The 21,409-nt window shown below is 32.1% G+C and overlaps 1 protein-coding gene and 2 pseudogenes across 1 annotated transcript; all 3 read right to left on the bottom strand.

Moving 5' to 3' along the window:
• Nucleotides 1-2,822: 2,822 nt before the first annotated feature.
• Nucleotides 2,823-3,647, bottom strand: LOC146905403 (uncharacterized; annotated as a pseudogene).
• A 4,847-nt stretch (nt 3,648-8,494) lies between these two features.
• LOC146905401 (uncharacterized) lies at nt 8,495-15,422 on the bottom strand. The gene is made up of 17 exons (XM_085728529.1): nt 15,414-15,422; nt 15,176-15,316; nt 14,973-15,095; nt 14,771-14,848; nt 14,435-14,530; nt 14,240-14,362; nt 11,792-11,860; nt 11,454-11,552; nt 10,941-11,036; nt 10,773-10,848; nt 10,473-10,576; nt 10,134-10,393; nt 9,923-10,009; nt 9,609-9,839; nt 9,226-9,304; nt 9,034-9,097; nt 8,495-8,907 (listed from the first exon to the last, which is right to left on the bottom strand). Exons 1-17 carry the CDS (start codon nt 15,420-15,422, stop codon nt 8,750-8,752), a joined length of 1,893 nt encoding a protein of 630 aa, XP_085584655.1. The 3' UTR covers nt 8,495-8,749.
• On the bottom strand, nt 12,499-13,198 carry LOC146905402 (ubiquitin C-terminal hydrolase 12-like; annotated as a pseudogene).
• Nucleotides 15,423-21,409: the final 5,987 nt, after the last annotated feature.

The raw sequence follows: 21,409 nt of genomic DNA, 5'->3' as shown, positions 1-21,409 counted from the left end.
CATGGATTTATACAACATCTAGTGGATTAATATCATCAACAGAATAAATTTTTGAAATTAGAGTGATGGAAAAAATATGTTACGAAGAAAAGTATTTCAATAAAATAGAAGAGAGATTTTGAGAAGAATTTCAAAACTGAATTCTGATGAAAATGCTGAGACTCAAACAATATTTATAGGAAAAAAGAAGCAAGTAAACTGCATCAATTATCCCCTTAATTTAGTAATGAAATTAGTATGACATTAAATAGCAAAAACAATTTGAATAAATTATTTCGTTTATTCTTTTGTCATTATAAACCCTTTAGTCAACTTGCATAATCATATTAATTACATAATCATGGTTAATTACATAAGCCCATAAATTAATTTAAAAATTTAATTTTCGATTACTAAAATTTTTCAACAACGAAACAACAATTTTGAAAATACTAAAAATTTTCAATAACAAAAAAATAATTCTAAAAATTGATTTTCGGTTACTAAAATTTTTATTTGCTTAGTAACAATTAGGACACAATATTTTTTGTCAAAAAAAAATAAGGACACAATATTTATTAAAAAAAAAATATGACACGGTTCATTACCTTTTGGTTACCAAAATTCTAGTTTCAATCACGTTTACCTTTCTGTTGCCAAAATTTCGGTTACCAAAATTCATTACATTATGTTATGTAATTAAAAAGAACATTAAATGCACCTTAAAATTGTTTGTTAAAAAAATCAATTGAAATAATGGTTTTGATATGTTTATGACCAAAATTCTTTTTTTTTTTTTCTGTCAAAAAAAAAAGTTTGTTAAATACAAATCAATTGAAATAATGGTTTCGATATGTTTATGATTTTCTCTGACTAATACAATCAGCTTCAATTCCGTTTTTTTTTCTGTCCTAAAATAAAAATTGAACAGCTTAATGATTTTTTTTTGAAGGGTGAACAACTTAATAATATTTCGTAAAAAAAATAAGCAGTTTAATGAACCCCGGCTACTACCAAAAAAAAAAATTTGAACCACAGAGGGGTTTGAACCACAGACCTTGCATATTTTATGCATTGTCCCACCCAGCTGAGCTAAGCTCACGAGGACTAATGAAATAATATTTGTTTTATTACTATTAGTTTTTTAGATTTTATACTTTTTGATAAATTATAAATTTGATAATCTTTTTAATAGGTTAAAGAATATATGCATTTTTTTTTGCATATTCAAATACACATGCAATTGAAATATGATATTATATAAAACAATCTCTTTAAAATTTCATTCTTTAATATCAATTATAAAATATATTATAATAAAATTGTCTCACAATATTATTATTATTATTATTATTATTATTATTATTATTATTATTATTATTATTATTATTATTATTATATTATCATCATGAAAATAAAAATAAAAGTTAGTTCATTTCATTAATTCATAAATTCAAAAAAAAGTGAATTGGCTAAAAAGAATCATGAATTGGCCAAAAAAATATATAAATGATATATATGTTTTAAAAAAAATGATATATATGGTTACAAATATTAATATGGAAGAGTATTGAAAGCCAAATGCATATGTAACCAAAAAAAAATAAAAGCCAAATACATAAGGATGATTTGTTTGTTCAGAGTGCCACGTGTCATAAGAATATGATAAGAAAATTTGTTTATTGAGAGTGTCACATGTCATGAGAATATGATGAGAAAAACACTTCCATATATAGACTTGAGGAAGGTCACAAATTTATATAATATAGATTGTATTGGGTTGTCATTTCCACTCAAAAATGTCCCGAATTGCATTTACTTATATAATTAAACCTCTAGTGCACAACTTTCCCCTACATTTCTACCTTCCCATTTCATCCTCCAACAAAGTTCCTTTTTTTTTTGTTGGGAAAAAATGTATCTCAAATCATCATTAAATGTTTGCTAAAGGATTTATACACTCAATTGACGTCAAAGAATATATATTTCATCTTTTGAACCGATTACATTGTAGTTTAGCGGTTCATATACACTTTTCTTACGATCCATATTGCACCGACATATTTTTTGTGGTCAATATTTCACTTACTCTTATATAAATATATGGTTTACATTTTATGTAGAAATAATGTTGATCGTCATCCAATGTTCTAAAATATCAATAATCTTATTCCTTTTTTATATGGTGTTTTATGCACCAACACTTTTTGTAGTTAATATTATGTAAATAAATTTGTTTCTTTCAAAATCAAAACTCACAAACCTTTATTTTCTTGTGATATTTTCTCATATCTCTACATTTCTAAGCATGTCTCCGATCAAAGCTTATCATTGACATTTAACTCCTTAATTTTTTAGTCATTTAATTCAACCAATTGAGCTATCCTTTCCTCCGATTAAAATAATAGTTAAAAGTGATTTTCATATTAAAGAAAGATAATTGATGTTATTCTAGTTCATTCTTAGTTTACTTTCAAAAATTAATAATTTTTTTTTTGTAAAATAATTTTCTTAGAATCGACTGATTTAAATTTATCTTTTGGAGACATCGTACAAGCTCCCAATAATATTTTATATATGTCTTAGATAATACATCTTTTATTAATGATTGTCGTAAATGGACACAATCAGTGGCGGAGCCAAAAAATTTATAGAGTCTGGGCAAAAAATTTATTGCAAATTCACATGTGACATTATATATATATATATATATATATATATATATATATATATATATATATAGTCATAAATCGAAATAAAATAGGTTCGTCATTTTGTCAACAAAAGTACAATTTGAAATAAGAGAGATGAAATATAACATGTCGATAGTGTGCTAAATAAAATTAAGAGGTAAATGGTCTTTCCGACACAATCGTCAATTGCAAGCGGTGAGCATAACAATGGACATAGAAAGCGTAAGGGTTCTCATGTAGAATCTTTCTTTGCAAACCATTAAATTCATCTATCATATTTGAAGCCCCATCATATCCTTGCCCTCGTATCCTTGAAATAGATAACTTTTAAAGATCAAGAATACCATAAAGAGCATTCTGTAGTGCCCGGAAGTAGTATCTTTGACATGATGTAGAGCAAGAAATTGTTCCACAACTTTTCCTTTGTCGTTCAAGAACCTAGAAAACAAATTCAACATGGTTATATGGAGGCATGGAGAACAATAGGTAATAGAATTTCAAAAATACAACTACTAACCTCAACATCGCCACCATTTTCTCTTTGACGGATATATCACATGACTCATCAATAAGCACAGAGAATTGTCTATCACCAGGCTCTTCCTTAATCACCTTGGTAACTTCATGTGCACAACACATTGCAAGGTCCTTTTGAATGTTACCGAAAGTCATTTTGCAATTTTTTCCACCACGGTCAAAAGCATCTCTCACTAGTTCATTATTAGATTCTACCCAATTTACCATCTATCTAAAATTGCCCTTGTTTAGAGAATTAGAGGTTTCATCATGGCCACGGAAAGCAATGTCTTGTGCTTTGAGATATCTAGTACAATCTAGAGAACAAGTCAAACGGATTTTATACAATTCTTCTGATTCCCTGGTTGCTCTAGCAAACTTACTTGTCACACGTTGTCTTTGATTATTATAATCATCATAGTGCTTGATACATAAGTTGTGCATACTATCATGACTACTAATATGATCTTTCAAGCCTTGAGATGCATGCTTTCAATCTTTAAATTCGTCTTTGGTGAAGACTTCAAAACTAAAGTGATCGGCCCTTCCAGGTTGCTTAAAGAGAAAGTAATAGAAACAATAAGTTGCATCCTTGATGATGGATGGAACATACGGTGATGATTATAAATTTATACTGAGTTGACTACATTAATCCAGTAAACATACAGTGATGATTATAAATTTGTACCCAAATTCCAATACACACCTCATACTAGAAACAAATATCCAATTTACACATCCAATTTTTCAATTAACACAATTCTCAATTCTAAAACCCTAAAACAAGGAAGGAATGAAAGAGAAACTAGTGAATCAATTGGCTTACCTTTAGAGTGAGTAGAACTGAGAGATTAGCAACCAAATAACGAGATTGAAGAAGAAAAGAGAGAGAGCTGAAAAACGAGAGGTAGAGCTAAAGAGGTGTTTATGGCTTTTATTGTGTTGTGCGCGCGTAATAGACAAATATTAGAGTTTACACTTTTTTTTAAGTTGGTTAATGAGCTATTGAGTTGGGCCTAATATAAAGAAAATATCGATTGAGCTCGAGCGAGTGTCCGGGATCGTCGGGTGATGTCTCCACCACTAGACAATTTATCTACCTTTAGAACAAAATTAAACCCGCAGTTTCTTTTTATCTCCTTTATATATCTATCTCTTATCTTATCTCTCATCTCTCTGCAACTTTTCTCTCATGAAATATATTGAAATTGATAATTTAATATAATACCTTAAAGGTAGAGGTTTCATTTCCCTCTTATGGATCCTCTACTTAAGGTTAGTTTCTACTTTAATTTATGTTCAAGTACGTCTCTTTTTATAATTTTAATCTTAAAATTGGTCGGATCATGTATTTGTCAATCGATAAAAGTAAAAGTACTTCATATATCAGGTGAATCATAATCAGTTCGATGCCATGCAGTTGTTGAACATCACTATCAAGTTTATATTTGTTTAGATGTAGTTATTGAATCTTAATGAGCTTGAGGTAATGTTGAATAAAAGCTTAAGAGGTTGCAAGTTGACCAAATAAAAATGTCACGTAACCACTTTCTAAATATTTGAAAAACAGTTACAATACAATTTTGGAGAGAGAAAATGAAGAAGTTAAAATTAATGACGACGGCTTGAAAGTTGATCTAGTCAAAAATATGGATAAATTTACTTTTTGAAAAATAGAGATATACAGAACATGGTCAATTGATGGAAAATTAGTAGGAATGGTAGATTATAGCCTAGAACTACAATAAGTTGAGTTTAGTTTTCTACCCTTAAGTTTTCTCTTTCATTTTTTTTGTTGAGGGATGATATTGGGTCAATTTTTGACTCAAAATCACCATTTTTTTTCCTTATCAATTTCAATCTAAATAAGTTATTTTTACATAAATCTTGGTTTTTTCTTTGTGATTTCGTCATGTGAGTGCAACATTGTATTGTTTGTCATTGTTAAATAGTCGCACATTAAGCGAGGACAATCTTTACCTCACAAATCGGTTTTGTTAAGTTGTGTAAGACCCAACCATGATTTCAAATATGGTCTCATAGCCTTCTTATTTTATTGGACCATCAACCATTTATATCCACGCTTTAGTTGTCCAAAATTGGGTGTGAGGGGTGTGTTAAATAGTTCCAAATCAAATAAGAGATGGTCTGAAAATGTGTTTGTAAGTGAGGACAATCTTCACCACACAAGACGGTTTTGTGGGGTTGCGTAAGACTCAACCACAATGTTTTGTGGGGTTGTGTAAGACACAACCACGATTTCAAAGATAGTATCATAGTCTCCTTCAAATTCATTGGAGCATCCATCATTTATATCCATGTTTCAGATGTCCAAAACTGGGTGTGATCAGAGGTGTGTTAAATAGTTTCAAATCGGATAAGAGATGGTCCGACAATGTGTTTATAAGTAAGGACAATCCTCATCTTACAAGCCGATTTTGTGGGGTTGTGTAAGACCCAACCACGACGTTTTGTGGGATCGGGTAAGACCCAACCACGATTTCTTAGAGTTATCTTGTGCGATGTTATTTGATATTCCATCTTGATGTGACGTTCATTTGGTTTTTATTGAAAGATTAGGTATTCAATCAATGATTTGAGCATCAACGTTGCAAATCCAAAGTCATGTTATTCCGGTCACTTTAATCTTATCATATTATTTATAGATTTTTTGCCGTTGTTTGTTATTAACTTGGATGTCGTGAGTTTGTTCGGAGATCCGTCCTTAATATTTTTAGCAATACTAAATGATATACTCTATCATCCTTTATTTTAAGTTTCATTTTCGTTTTTTTTGTCAAATTATTTTAGTTTTTCAAGTCACAAATGTTATACACTTTAATCACTTATAGTTTTATTCATTTGATTGTGGTCTCTTAATATATAAATAAATGATAGACAATTTTATTATTGAAGTTATAAGGGTTAGACACTTTAGTTTTTGAAGTAGCAAGAGTTAGACACAAAAAAAAGAATAAACTGTATGTTTGTAACTTCCAATCCATTTCAAGTTCTTTCAGCCATAAATTTAAATTTTTTCAATATATCAACTATGATATCCTATAGTTCATTAACATTCATTTTGCCACCTCATAAGCCACTGTGTCATTGAACCAACTTTTTAAACATCTTTTGTCTCCAAAAATCTCCATATTCTGTCCCTATTAGCAGAGAATGTAGTGCTGTGTAGCAGAATCAAGAATATATAGAAGCATCAAATGGTGAGACATTATGTACAGCTTGTCTTAGTTGTTCAAGTGTGTTCAATTTGGGTTACACGTTACATAATGGTGATTGGTGCATCTCACATGCTTGGGATTACTTTACATTTGAATAGAATGGATAGTGTCTAACACAAATTAGACATTTAACAACTTGCTTCATATATTTTTATATATTATTGTTTGCTTCTAATCATTAATGATTATGATAGTTCTATTCTTCAAGTCTAATTTCGGCTCATAATTAGCTGGTCCTTTAAATAATCTAGCTGGACTTTATATTAGCTACTCTAGGTCAGATAATTTTCCTTTACTGAACTAAAATGATAAAAATCATGATAGGCCATTGGACTTCTTAAGAACTCTAGATATCATCATTAGAGGTGTGGATCTAGACATTTGATATATGTGAGGTTAAAATAGCCTCTCAATGTATAAAAATTTCAAATTGTCGCTGATTGTATATTTCGTTAGTCAAAATAATCTCTAACATTAAAGTACTTTGTTAATATTGTCATATTAGTCCTTCAATATACTTACCTATCGTCACCCTTAACCTATTAAGATGGATTTGTATTCTCTAAATTTCAAAAGTTACTAAAAGAATTTTTATTATAGTGATAGTGATTACATTAAAGGAGGAATTTTTCCCACCCAAAATATACATCTAAAAAATACAATTTTTTTGTCGCCTAAAAATACATTTTTGGACATTTTGTCGCCTAAAAATACATTTTTGGACAAATTATGTCGTTTTTTTTTTGTGGTGGCAGGGTTTTATTAACGTTTACATGTTAGTGCCGTGTTCATCATATTGGTATTTCATAGTGCTTTGAGTAGTATCAGAAAAATTTCAAGCATACTATACCATATATACAAATTCAGTTACAGTTATTGCAATCCACGAGAAAAAGAAAAATATACAAATCCCTAACCATATACATTTGTTCCAAAATCTCTCAAGTAAAAGTCTTTCTGTTATAGTGTGATTACGTTACAATAGTAGAGTTCATTTATCTAATACCTATCATCAAACCAAACATTAGCATAGTGAAAAATACCCTTGTGTGAGGTGGAGGTGTTATGGTATTCTTATTATTCTGAGTGGTCTAAACTCAGTTGAATCCAAAACTAGGTAATTGGTTATGCTAGTTTCTTCTGCTTTCTAGTGTTATTGCTTAGCTTAGTGATAATTGGCATGATATGGTGAAGTATTTAAGCACTCACATAATTCTCAGACTTGGATACATGTTTTCTGCAAGCAATGATGTTGCTTAATTATCCCAGGCTTGCTTTCAGTCAATTCTATATGTTCAGAAGAGGAATTTGAAAGAGAGGAATTTGAAAGAAGAAATATAACTAGATCCAATTAGCCCCATTGCTTGAGTTATGTGGTAGCACTGACACTTCATGTCTAAGTGTTCGACATCAAGAGGACGCTAACATGTGTGTGGTTACATAGGACATTTCTATTTTCTCAAATGATTACCGGTGTCTACATGTCAGTGTTATGTATGATCTCATCTCAATGCTTCAAAGTGCTTGAATTTTGTCAAAGCTCAAGTATTTCTGAGAACCCCCTCCTGACCCCCATTGGTCCTTGAATGTGTCTTTCACTGACATAATTTGTTTCCTAAATATGTTTTCCGTTAGTATAGGAACTTCATAAGTGAATTTAGTGACATTAACTACATACTGATGGTAATCTTAATATCACTCTCACTCGCTGCATATTCAAACATGCTATCAAAACTTCAAGAGGATCTAAATCCTATTCCCAACAACAAACATTTATTCCAGTACCAAAGATTCAAACACTTCCATAATGTATACTAACATATACAAATTCAACTACAGTTACTCCGATCCACGAAACACTATAGTACTATATCCATCTAACCTTACAAATTTGTTCCCAACAGAAAAATCAATATACCCCTCCCATTCCGTATATTTGACTCAGACTGTTCTGTTATCAAGCAATCCATCAACAATTGATGAACAGCGAAATCACCATGATAGATATCTGGAACTATAACTTTCACACCATTAAGAAATCAAAGATGCTGAAAAACACTAATAGTTGAGAACTCCATGTATCATCCTTAACTTATAATTGTAGATTTAGATTCTCTAAATTTCAAAACCTTTCAAGTAAAAGTATTTTTGTTCCTAGCGATTTTTTTTTGTTTTTATAGTAGTGCTTGAGTCCTGTCAAAAACATTCCAAGAACTCATGATCCCCATTTTACTGAAAGAAGAGATCCAACAAAAAAGCTCATAATCACTAAAATATAACCACACCTCAGCATTTTTCTATGCAACTACCCAAAAACTAGACCTAAACTGCATTTTGATCCTCCATACATGGAAGTGAATCTGAAGCAGAGCTTAAAGGAAAAAGATGGTTTGGCCTCTTGGGGAATGCTCGTTTGTATAAATTCATGCAGACAGTATCACTCTGTTCAAGAACTCCGTTGAGAAGGCACTTCATTGCTCCTGAACAAACAATAAACAGAATAATACCATCAGGATATAATAGATTTATATGAATGCTATATAATCTGAAATATAAATAAATGACACCTTGAAAGATACAAGGTAAAGATTTCTAACATAACATACCGTGTGTACCAACCGGTTCTTTAATTCGGCCACGAATACTGCGTTTGGTATAAATCTCTACAGGCTGCAATTACCACCCACATTAAGAAATCTCGTTAGTGTGAAAACTGAGAACAAATTAATGTCAATTCTATCCAATTCATCATGGAAAGAAAGTAATGATTTCAGAAACTGGGTACCATTTTTTCTTACCTTAAAGAATTTAACATCCTCTGGATTATAAAACATGTGTTTCACAGAAGCTTTACGTTTCGACACTCGTTGGGCGTAACTGCACCACAAAATGTTTAAAAGCTTCTAATTAGTAAAACAAATTTATTGGGGATTGTCCCAACTCTTAAATGACAATAACTACAAAGTTGCCGGAATCAGTATTGAAAAGGAGTCGACAAAAAAATAACATGCAAGGATTTTTGTTGAAGTAATAGGCGATAACAATGTAGAAATATTGAAATATAGAAACTAATGCAAATAGATAACCTAAGACATTATAAAACAATTTTGATATATGATGAGATATTTTCATATCTAACAGCTTTTAATTGATAGGTTATGGCAAACATCAACAAACATACCCCGTCAGAATAACGCGCTTCAGGATTATCCTATCTCGATCAACAGTTTTCAGTGAGCCCAAAGCAGCTACTTCTGGTGCAGCATCCTCTCCATCTCTCTTGAGGATTATTGTAGGAAAGGGAGAAAATGAAATAGGTGCATAAACTGAAGCTACTGAAAAGCGTCCAGCATGGAGAAACCTCTCCATCTTGTTCTTGTCTGCGTTTTTGAATTCGCATGAGAAAATCGGCCTGCAAAATTTGTCACCATTTCTTATACTTTTTTTTCCTAACGAGTTTTATTATGTCATGGTTGTTTAAATTGAATACCATACCTGCAAACAAATTGCCGAAACCCAACATGAAATATTAACTCTTCCTTGGATTTGATGGGCGCGTGATACGTTTCGTGCTTCTTCACACTACAAAACATGAGCGACTTTATTTCATGACACGTCTTTTGAATATTCAGAGGATCACTTTTTAATTAGTACAGTATGAAAAGCACTAAAAATGAAATAGTAAAATGATAAAGCATAACTATACCTGAAATGAAGGACAGATTCTTCGTTTTCGTGTTCCAGCAGACCACATGCTGTAACCGGTAGTGTCTTTGCAAGTATACATAACTTTGAAGCAACACCGCAGGGTACGTCCATGATATGCAGCCTAATGTATGAGCCAACTGGAACACAGTCTTCTCGGTTTTCTCGTTCCATTTCTAAAGCTTTAGCAAGAACCTGTTTTTGTGTTCTTTTGAAACTATGATAATTGTAATTTTTGGGATAATCTTGAGGTAGAGATTCCTGATAAAAATTAGAAATGTCAGAATTTTTTGCTGTTAATAGAAACGACTAATTAAAGAATAACGAAGTGATAAAATACCATAGGATCCCATATAGAATTCCGAATAGACTTGAGTCCCTTATATTTTGCAAACCGCGTCCTAGCTGGGACATCCAATGGCGTATCCACTTCATCGGGAAACTCTACAACAAAAAACATATATCAAGCAACAAATCATTATTTAAAATCATTATATCATCAATGCGATACAATTGCAAATCATCCACAGACAGGTACATTCCATGTCACCTACGCAAAACTCTTCAACTTTATGGTTTTTTCTAATAAAAAGCAAATGTGACACAGACAAACATAAGAACATAAAATAATAAAAATTACCCTCATCTGCAGCATGAGCTTCTTTAATTGCCTTAAGTTCATCTTGTATCTTCTCTTCAGTCATGTCATCTACTTCCTGAAATCCAACAAAAAAGTAATCATGCATTAATGACCGGAGACTATCCAATGATGCCAAAACACTTCAGTATTAAGTTTTTACAAACTCACCATCATTGAAACTTTGTCACTTTCTTCCTCAGAATCTCCATCATCATCTTCAATGCCATAATCTGACTCCTCTTCATCGAATTCATCCCATGCAGCCTAAAAATCAAAATAAAGGCCAAAAATTTATTTTTCCATATTAGATACTACCTCCGTGGCTATGTCTCATTATAAATGTTTCATTTGAAACATTTTTGTATCATGTTATTTGTCATTTAATTAAATAGTCCACCGAACTATTTCACCACTACAACTACTACTGCTACTTTCAACCTCTAACTAATATGTGTAGTTTAGACTATATACACTATACACACTATTTTACTATTGAATTCAAAATAACTAATCATTTTCTTAGGACATGTGCATTATCTTAAAAAGACATATAATATGAGACGTAGGTAATACCTACTTGGTAAGCATAAATATGACAGAAAACATCAGGAAAAATAATCAAAATAATAAGGGTAACAAAAATCTTTCAGAAATAACTGTATCATGAAAACAAGCTCAAACCTGATATTCTGATGTTCCCGGAGGAAGCTTTCTCTTTCTTGTTTTCTTTTGCTCATGATCTTCATCAGCCTTTGTTCCATCAGCCTCATTTGGGCGTGTCTGGTAATAGGGAATGATATCACTCAAAATGCTAAGGAAAAAAATCTTGCAACTAATTTGATAGGCAGTAACGGCTCATCCTATCATTTTGTCGTAGTGCAAAAAGTAAAATTAAGGAGTACTCTTGTATTCAATTAAAAGATGTCAATTCAGAAATTAGTAGTAGAAAATCTCAAAAATCAAATCTTACGATTAACAAATAGTAATGGCAGAATTAGAAATAGGATCTCCTTATCTACCTGCTCTCCAGCATTCTTGACAACTATATCTTCCAGATTTTGACGATCTGGAACCAGAGAATGAATGACCTAAAACATTATAAAGCAGGAAAGTAGAGGGAAAAATTAAAGTGTAGATATAGACAAATAGTTAAAGAACGTATGAGATTAAAAAGGTAAAAATTTTGCAAGTTCACAATGTCCAAATGTTGCATGCACAGTAGACTTAAAATTTCATTATATCAAACTTAAAAGGGGGAAGGGTGACAGTGTTTTCTAATAGACTAAAAAATGACCTCACCAATTAAAAGTGTTATATCAATATTCAGATTCCATGATTTTATTTACATGCTTAAATATGCAAGGCCGTCTTTTAGATTAGAGCAGCAGGACCTCCAAAATGTTAAAGACGGCCTTACGTATATAAAAAGAGTCTCCTACTTGTGTTACTTTTTTCTTAAAGGCTATGGAATAACCCACCTAACACTCCTGAGATATTGTGTTCTACAGCAGATGAATTTCGGTCCTTGATAGTATTAGGCAGGTGGCGGCTATGTGCTTGTACAAACAGACCCATATCACAGGGCCTCAAAATTTTGAGGGCCCAAAATTCTAAAAAAGTGACGAGTTTAAATGAGGTTTTACATCAGATTTTCTAATTCAAAACACAAATCAGAGATAGAAACTATTATAAAAACAAAAAAATTAATAACTGTATTGTGAAGTGTTCAACACTTATAACAAGGTTCTGAATACTGGGACTGTAAGTGCATTAATCTCTGTTTGCACACTCTGAAGTCCATTCTACACAACTTATTGCCAAACTGTCTGATGACGGAGTTACAAACTTGTGTAGAAATTGGTGAATGAGTTTCCACATTTTGGCCTTGAACTTCTGGATTTGGCATTGGACTTTCTACTTTCATATGCCCAGTTTGACTTCCACCTCATAGGGAAACAGTTACGTTAGTTGTTTGATCCACTTGATTCTCAAGTGTTGACTTAAAATGAAAATTCTCCGTACCAACAATACAAGCATCTTTCGCAAGAAAACACATTTGCGGATCTTGAAGCTTAGATAACTTCATGAAAGATCTGGAGCCCTGAAGCCCTGAGCTATCGAACGTGCATTGAAATCATGGTTAAGTTCTTTCGAAATTGTAATGTTGGTATTGAATTGATTGAATAAAAAAAACTTAGTTTCACATCTCTACTTCATCCCTTTGACATATTGGCAGTTCACATAGTCACCAAATAAATTGATAAGATGGTGTCTCCTTTGTGCCCTGTGTGGATACAGAAGTTCCATGGATAGCCACCAACAACGAAAGGCTCAGAGTAAATCTTCTCAACATTCAAGCGAGAGAAGTTTTCAATCTTCCATGTGAATTTCTCAACTATTTCAACAATTGTTTCTTGATGTTCCATTTCTACAAACTCAGTAAGTGTGACTTCTTTCTCTTTCAAAGTCTGGCCGTTCTTAGGAGCTGGCTACGTCAATCTTATTGAGTTTGTAGAAGTAGAGCATCAATAAACAAGTGTTGAGATTTTTGAGAAATTCACATGGAAGATTGAGAATTTCTCTCGGTTGAATGTTGAGAAGATTTACTCTGAGTCTTTAGTCGTTGGCGGCTGTGCATGGAGTTTTCTTCTGTATCAACAGGGCACAAAGGAGACAACTTCTTATCAATTTATTTGGAGGCTATGAAAACTGCTAATTTGTCAAAGGGATGTGGAACTTATGTTGCTTTTATTCAATCAACTCAATACCAACATGACAATTACAAAAGAACTTAAATCATGAGTTCAATGCAAGTTCAATGGCCTTTGGTTCTGGATCTTTCATGAAGTTATCCAAGCTTCAAGATCCTCAAGTGGGTTTTCTTATGAAGGATTCTTGTGTTGTTGGTGTGGAGGATTTTGTTTGTAAGTCAACACTAGAGAATCAAATGAATCAGGCAGCTAACGTAACTGTTCCCCTAGTAGTTGGTCATCAAACTCGGAATATGAAAGTGAAAGTCCCAAGGCCAACTCTAGAAGTTCAAGGCACAAATGGGGAATCTTGTTCACCAGTTGCTACACAAGTTTGCATTGAACATCATACTAAACAAAGATGTAAGTCCCACGTCAGATAGTTTGGCAAGCAAAAGACAGGGAAGATGTCTATGAATAAGTTGACAGAATTAAAAACCTTCTTATAAGCATTGAACATTTCCCAATACAGTTATGAATTTGGGCCCCTCAAAACTGATAGAAAACACAGCTTCGTTGCAAGGTCGTTTAAACTCATGATTTTTTGAGAATTTGGGGTCCTCACAACTTCGAGGTTGCGTGCTACAAGCCTCTTTGCACAGGCTCATAGCCGACCCTATAAATATGCATATTATATGTTTTAACCTTACTGTCATATAATTAAATAATATATGTAGAAACCCTTAATGGCTAAAAAAATTCTGTAAAACTCTATACCTTCGCATCGTGCATCTCATCTGAACCCATTAGGTCTTGATTTTTACTTGAGTTCAAAAGAAGGGGATCTTCGAGAACTTCAACTTTACAGAGTCGGAAATCTCCAGCACCTGATACATGAACCTGAACAAACAAAATGTGAGACTACCAACAATTTAATGAAACTGTAACCTATTATATGATCTTGCTCATTACCATTTGATTCACAGAGAGGCTGTGAGCACAAAGATAACCAGTGAGAAGAAGGGTGCATTTGTCAGAATTACCATCAGTACGATCATCAATATCGACCTGAAATTTACGGTTGAAAACATGATAAGCTCAATGCAATAGCATCAATCAACATCTTCATCAAATTGCATAAGGGCTTTACAGAAAAGGTGAATATAATATGGTCAGAAATCATTTATTCACCCATGTTAAAAAAGTTATGATATTGTGGATTGTTTAGTGCTACAAAACTACATATACTAATAAATTATCTTAGAAAACATGATTGAAACCAATATGACTAGGCTGTTGAATCCAAACCTTATGAGCCATGAGGTAAGATCGTTGAGTTCTCCAATGAGGAACTTTAAGCCATTGCTCTTTAAAGAGCCACAAGAACTGCAATTATGAAGACGGAAGGAGTGAAAGGCTTAACGTTAAACTATCAAACTGGATATACAATAGATGATAAGCTTAACGGTTACAAATAAATTTTTCAGCCAACAAGTGTTGAAATAATTACCTTGTGCAGATCATCCTTTGTATCAGCTGGATAACATTTACAATCCTCAGGAAATTCTGAGGCAAGACTTGATGAGCACGACTTCTTTAGTTCATTTCTTTGTTTTAGCTCAGTGGGAAGATCCTAAAAGCATAAAATGAAATGACTATATGTCCGTGTAACTCAATTCATAGCTTCCAAAAATATGATTCATCCTAACTTACACGAACGAAGAGAACAGTGCTTGGTAAACCAAGAGACCTAAATACAGAAAGGCATTGATTTCCAAACGAATCAATGTACTGAGAAGCAGTTTCTTCACATGAAGACTTTGCCGAGGCCACAAAAAGCAGTAGATCAGCAACCTACAACATGAACAGTGTCCAACACAGCAGTAATCAAAACCCATTCCACCGCCATAAACAGAAGTCATGGAGGCAACGCAAATGTAAAAATTGATACCTTGACCATTTCCATGCATGAGAGTAGATCACCATGAGGTGCTTTTAGAACCTGTAGCCGTGTAGCATACAAAGTTCATGTCAAATCCCATCCATCACAACATACTTTGGAAAAGGATCATTATATATTCGAAAACATGTTTAAATTACAATTGTTGTCCTAGTTTCCCAAATGCAGGTCAATATTCTGATATATATATATATGAGATTGAATAATAAATTATTAAATTCATGACTCCATATCATTAAATATTAAATTCGAAAGTCTATTTTAGCTATCAACAACTCAATTCATGTACAATAAATTTTCTAATTATCAGATAATAATAAGGCAGCAATCAATCAGATGAATGTACCGATATTCTAATCATATATTCGGAAGAAGCAACTGTTGGTATTCCAAATCCTGGGAGTACTGTAGAAGAATCTTTAGATAATAATGATGAGAGGTCATTTGCAAGTGATTCTAAATCCACAGAAGCACATAGAGCAAAGAGAACCTGTGAGGGCACATTAAAATGTCAACAATGTCGACTTTTGTACTTAATAACTTGACCTCTAATTTTGCAGGAAATACTTTCATTTGAATGTATATTGGAAAGGATATTCATTTATTTGACACAAATAAGATTTAACCATGTTTGAAAATAGACAATTATGTAAAAAGAATTGAAGTACTTGTGAATATTTAATACCTATGCTGCACAGTGTGACATGTGTGACACACGGTATCATACTGAAAATAAGTGTGAAATTCAATTTAACAAAAGACAGCCCGAATTAATATTTACTCACAATTACACGAGGAGGAGTTGTTGAGCCACTGAGTTCTCTTTTCTGTTTCAATACTGCAGCCCTTTTCTGCTCACGTATCTGTATTGTAAATTCACAGATCAATCAGAGACAACTCTGGAAATAGTAACTACAAGAATAAACCATCAATTTAATCTCTGATGTATCACTCTCTATCTAATTTAGTCTCTGAAGTATACAAATATAATAATTAGTTCCTAAAGTTATAAAAATCATCAATTTTTTCTCTGTCATTTAGATGTTAGGGACTGACATTACAAATTTTCATAACTACAAGGACTAAATTGACGATTTTCAGTATCCTACTCAGAATACTGCAGGGACATTTGAAAAGTTGGGCGCAGATTCGAGCCCACAATTTTCCACTTAAACACTTTGCATGTGAGTTTTGCCGCAAGGCTCGACAAAATTTTTGATGGTTTTCATATACTGGTACTAAATTGTGTTTTTTTTTTCTTTTTTCCTTTCTTTCTAAATACAACGATAAAGCACCTATAAAGCAGCCCAACACTGCATTTCGACACCGGTACTATTTTGAATAATTGAATGTAATTATATGTGTCTGTGTCGGACACCAAACACCTTTGATCAGAAGTGTCAATGCTCCAAGTAAGTATAGAGTAAACACAAACAAGAACATATAATAGGTACCATTTTATTTCTCTGTAATCGAGCAGCGCGTGCTCCTTTACCAATGTTGCGTTCTGTTTTCACAATTGGAATTATTCTATCTAAACAACACAATAAAAAAAGCAAACAAACCGTTAATTGAAGCAATACATGAAGATTATACGTGATGATCAAAATCATGACGTGACAAACCTTTGAGAGAAGATTTAGAAGAGAAATGAGACTTGTGAGGTTTATTCACTTGCACTCGCGTCCCACTCATTCCCATTCTGCAATGATACGAACGTGAAATCGATCACGTTCACTTTGGCGGCAACGGAAGAATTAGGGTTTTGAGAAGAAATGTGAATGTAGGGTTTTGGTTTTATAACTTTGCATGTAGGTCTTCCTCCTATGCGAAAGTTTAGATTGTTTTGTCCAAGTGTAACTCTGCTGCCTCTCCTACTACAACAAAAATGCACCAAAACCCTAATTTAATATAGACTAACCCTATTCGGCCCAATAATTATTTTTGGTAGTTTAATATCATGAAAATTATCAATAGCTAATAAATTCTGTTCCAAATATCTTCTTAAAACTTTCTATCTCTTCTCTGTTTCTCAAACCCTAACCGTCACCCCTTTCTTCTTCTTCTTCTTCTTGTTAACGGGTGATTTAGGGTCAATTTTGACCCAAAAATCACCCTCGAGTTGTTTTTCTTTCTATCCTAATTGAATAAGTGATTTCACATATTTTATGTTTTCTTTCGTTTGTTTTGTGATTTCGTCGTGACTCTGTTTGTTTTAATTTCACGTCTTTGTGCGGTGTGTTTTTGATTTCCCGTCTTAGTGCGGTGTTTATTTGATTCAGGTTGAAAGATTAGCTCTGAGCAAGTGCAAATCCGATCAATGACAATGACTTTGGCACCGTCAACGTTGCAGATCCGGAAACATGAGTATTTCGGAGACTTGAATATAGTCGTATTAGTCATGTTTGTAGGCATAGGTACTCTGCCGTTTTTTGCTATTAACATGGATGCTGCGAGTTTGTTCACATATTCATCCTTTTTGTTTTTAGCGAATTTGGATTTGTATTTTATCGATGTACTCAACCAATTTGAATGAATGAATATCGTTTGTTTTTGTCAAAAAAAATTGTTCCAAGAATAAACCACAATCACGTTACTTTGGTTCTGTTTAGTAAAAATAGCAGATAGTTTATAAGCTAGTCGATAGTTGATGGCTGATAGCTTATGACTGATAGTTGATACATGATGGTTGATAACTGATAGTTGGTAAGCTAGTTGAAGTGCTTGATAAAATTAGTTGTTCAACTAGCTGATAAATTTAAAATGACATAAAAAGGTATTCATAATAAAATTTATATCAATTTATATTGAAGTATTTAGAATTTTGTAATTTAACTTACTTTTTATTAAGTTATTTAAATTTATTAATCTAATATACCTTTTATATTATAAATTAAATTTTACAATTATTTTTATTCAAGTGTTTTTACTTTATAAAACGATTAAATGCATTATGATAAAAGTGAATATAGATCTTATCTAGGAAAGCTTGTATGCGAAATCCGGTCTCTCCAAACAAAGTTTGACGCGTGGTCTCTTAAGGGAGTGGTTATGGTGCATAAGGAAATCCTTATGCACCATACATAAATCACAGCCCATTAATCAACTGCAAGCTCAATACCTCTCCTCTCTAGGCCTGTTTGCTTTACTTGTTTTTTACACCCTCACTGTTCACACACTGCACCCCCTTTCCCTTAATTTTTTTTCTATTTTTCTTCTTAAAATCACTTTAATCTTTTATTGTTTTTTTATTATTGTTATTTTCTTTGTTTGAATATTCTCCTTGATTATTTTAATTTGTGTGTTTATTTTTTTGCTCCATGTTCTCCAAAGTAAAGACCTTATAGAGATATATATGAATTTAGTGAAGGCATGCAAAATGTAATTGGTGAATTTTGTAACTATGAAGGGGGGAAAATGTTAAGTACTCACCACTAGAATTGGAAAGGCAATATGGCCTCTTTGAGAGCATTGTGCTACCAAATATATATCAGGTCTATCCTATGTTTTTTTTAATCAAAAATGGCTATATGAATCCTGCTATGAAGCATTATAGTTTGTACTATCTCTATAAAGGAAATTATGTTACATCTTGTTACAAGTACCATAATTATGTTACTATCTCTATGATATTAGTCACTGTGATTGCAGACATTGCAGCTGTTGCAATGCGTATTGCAGTCTTTGTGATGTGAATTTATTTTTAATTTGTACCAAATGTTATAATTTATTACTTATCTTAGAAGCCACGCATATTCTATTTTCTCTCTAATTATTACCGAAACCATAATTATGGTTTAATGACTTTGATAGTCTTCTATGTGAAACCAAAATAATTGTCTAATGGTTTTGTAATAAAACAAAAGACCAAATGTAATAAACATTTAATCCATTATTCACTAACTTCAGGGTATGGATTATTGAAACCATAAGTATGGTTTAATGGTTTTGATAGTCTTGTATGTGAAAACAAAATAATTGTGTAATGGTTTTTAATTAAATTATTATTGGTACATGATTTTAATAATGATTAAGATGTTATACACTGAAATTATTACTGAAACCATAAGTATGGTTTTGATATGGTTTAATGTTACGAATCAAATCTCAATCTATGCCAAAACCATTTTATTATGGAAATGGTTTCTGTGAGTTGTACTCCAAAACCATTAAATGTACTTGATGGTTTTGATAAGTGTTTAATGCCCTTAGATATGCAATTAACAATTTTACAATACAAAAATAGTCACGTCAAATGCCTTACAAAATTGATCCAAATCATTTCTCAATATAAGGTCTCAGTGGACAAATGAATTCAATCCAGCATACTCTTATTACCTGTATTACTTATATGCAAACTTGTACACACTCAACAAGGTTTATGTTATTAACCATTCATCTCTTAATAGAACTCTAGCTAGGCCCTTAGCAATTGACTATTGCCTTCATTTCCCTTTTTTCTCTATCAATTTCAAGGACAGTAGTGAAAATAAGAAAAAGTATCTTAAAGACGGGGCAAGACTAGACTCTAGAAAGGAGTGGTGTAAGATTTTGTGCTTTCTTGTCGTTATTATTCCAATATGGAAGTAACTAAAGGTGTGATCTTGATTCCTTGTTGTTGTTGTCTTGTTCTTCTAAACTGCATATGAATGCCAATCTGGAAACGTATGAAAAAGGATTTTTCGTGTTCTTGAGTTGTAGATCTAGGCTTCTGTGTTCATTATTTTCAAAATCTAAGTCTGGATTTGTAACAAGGATAAAAAAGGATATCTGAATATGTGTTTGTTTTCAAGTTTGGGAGAGTTTTGAAATTCCGGCGCGGAGGCACCACCACCGGCCACCGCGCCGGAATCTGGAAACGTATGAACATTGAAGTGAAGAAGATGAATATTGTTTAGTGAGAGAAGAGAATATTGTTTAGTGAAGAAATGAAATGGAAAGGGAGAAGAGAGTTCTCTAAAGAAAGAGAAACTTAAAAAGGATGGGCATAAGTTAACGTTTTAATCATGTGTGCTCCTCTCTTCCTTTTTAAGATACATTAGCAAATCATGATCCATTAAACAAATCTAATGGTTATGAAGTTCTTATGCATGGTGCATAAGGAAATGACTTATGCACCATAACTTATGCCGTCTCTTAAGCATATATGAATTCTGCTCTTCCCCCAGCACAAAACACTCGCACCCTGCAGCCATGCCCAAAATGTCCATGCGCTAGTTAACTAGCGCAAGTGTAAACTAATACGCAATTTAAGTTACGTGGCGCAAGGTGGCTATTTTTTTTAATTTATTTACTATTTTTAAATTACGTTATTTACTTTATTCTAAATTATTTATTTTCTAAATTATTTGTTCACTTTATTCTAAATTATTTATTTATTTGCTATATTCTAATTTAGTTATACACTTAAAATAAATACAAATATAAATAAAAGGAAATGAACAGAATTAATATTTATTCATTAAAGGGTTAGTTATGTTTTTGGTCCCTACAAAATTGCGATCTTGTAAGTTTAGTCCTTACTTAATTTTAATAGCATTTTTAATCCCTACAAAAAAAATTTACTTATAATTTTAGTCCCTGCTAAAATAAATTTTGTTTAATTATCCTTAAACTCTTAAATTTTTTAACGATTCTTTTTATACAAGTTTAGAACACTATGAAAGGTTCATTTACTAAAATTTATAATTTTTTAACATGAAATAAATTAATTATGAATTTTTTAAAACGACAAAAGTTTAAGACATAAGTAACAAAAATATGGACGTAGAAATCAAATTTTTGCGATATTTTTTTCGGAGGACCTTTTAATAACGTTCTTAACACGCCTGTAAAAAATTGTTGAAAAACTTAAGAGTTTAAGCATAAATTAAACAAATTTGGATTGAGTAAGGACTAATATTGAGTGCAGAAATTTTTTGTAGGGATTAAAAATGCTATTAAAATTAAGTAAGGACTAAACTTACAAGGTTGCAATTTTGTAGGGA

This window comes from Medicago sativa, chromosome 7 (assembly GCF_051527215.1).
Source record: "Medicago sativa cultivar Bolivia chromosome 7, Bolivia_mono, whole genome shotgun sequence".
Classification (NCBI taxonomy): Eukaryota; Viridiplantae; Streptophyta; class Magnoliopsida; order Fabales; family Fabaceae; genus Medicago; species Medicago sativa.
This window is presented reverse-complemented; position numbering and strand designations above follow the sequence as displayed.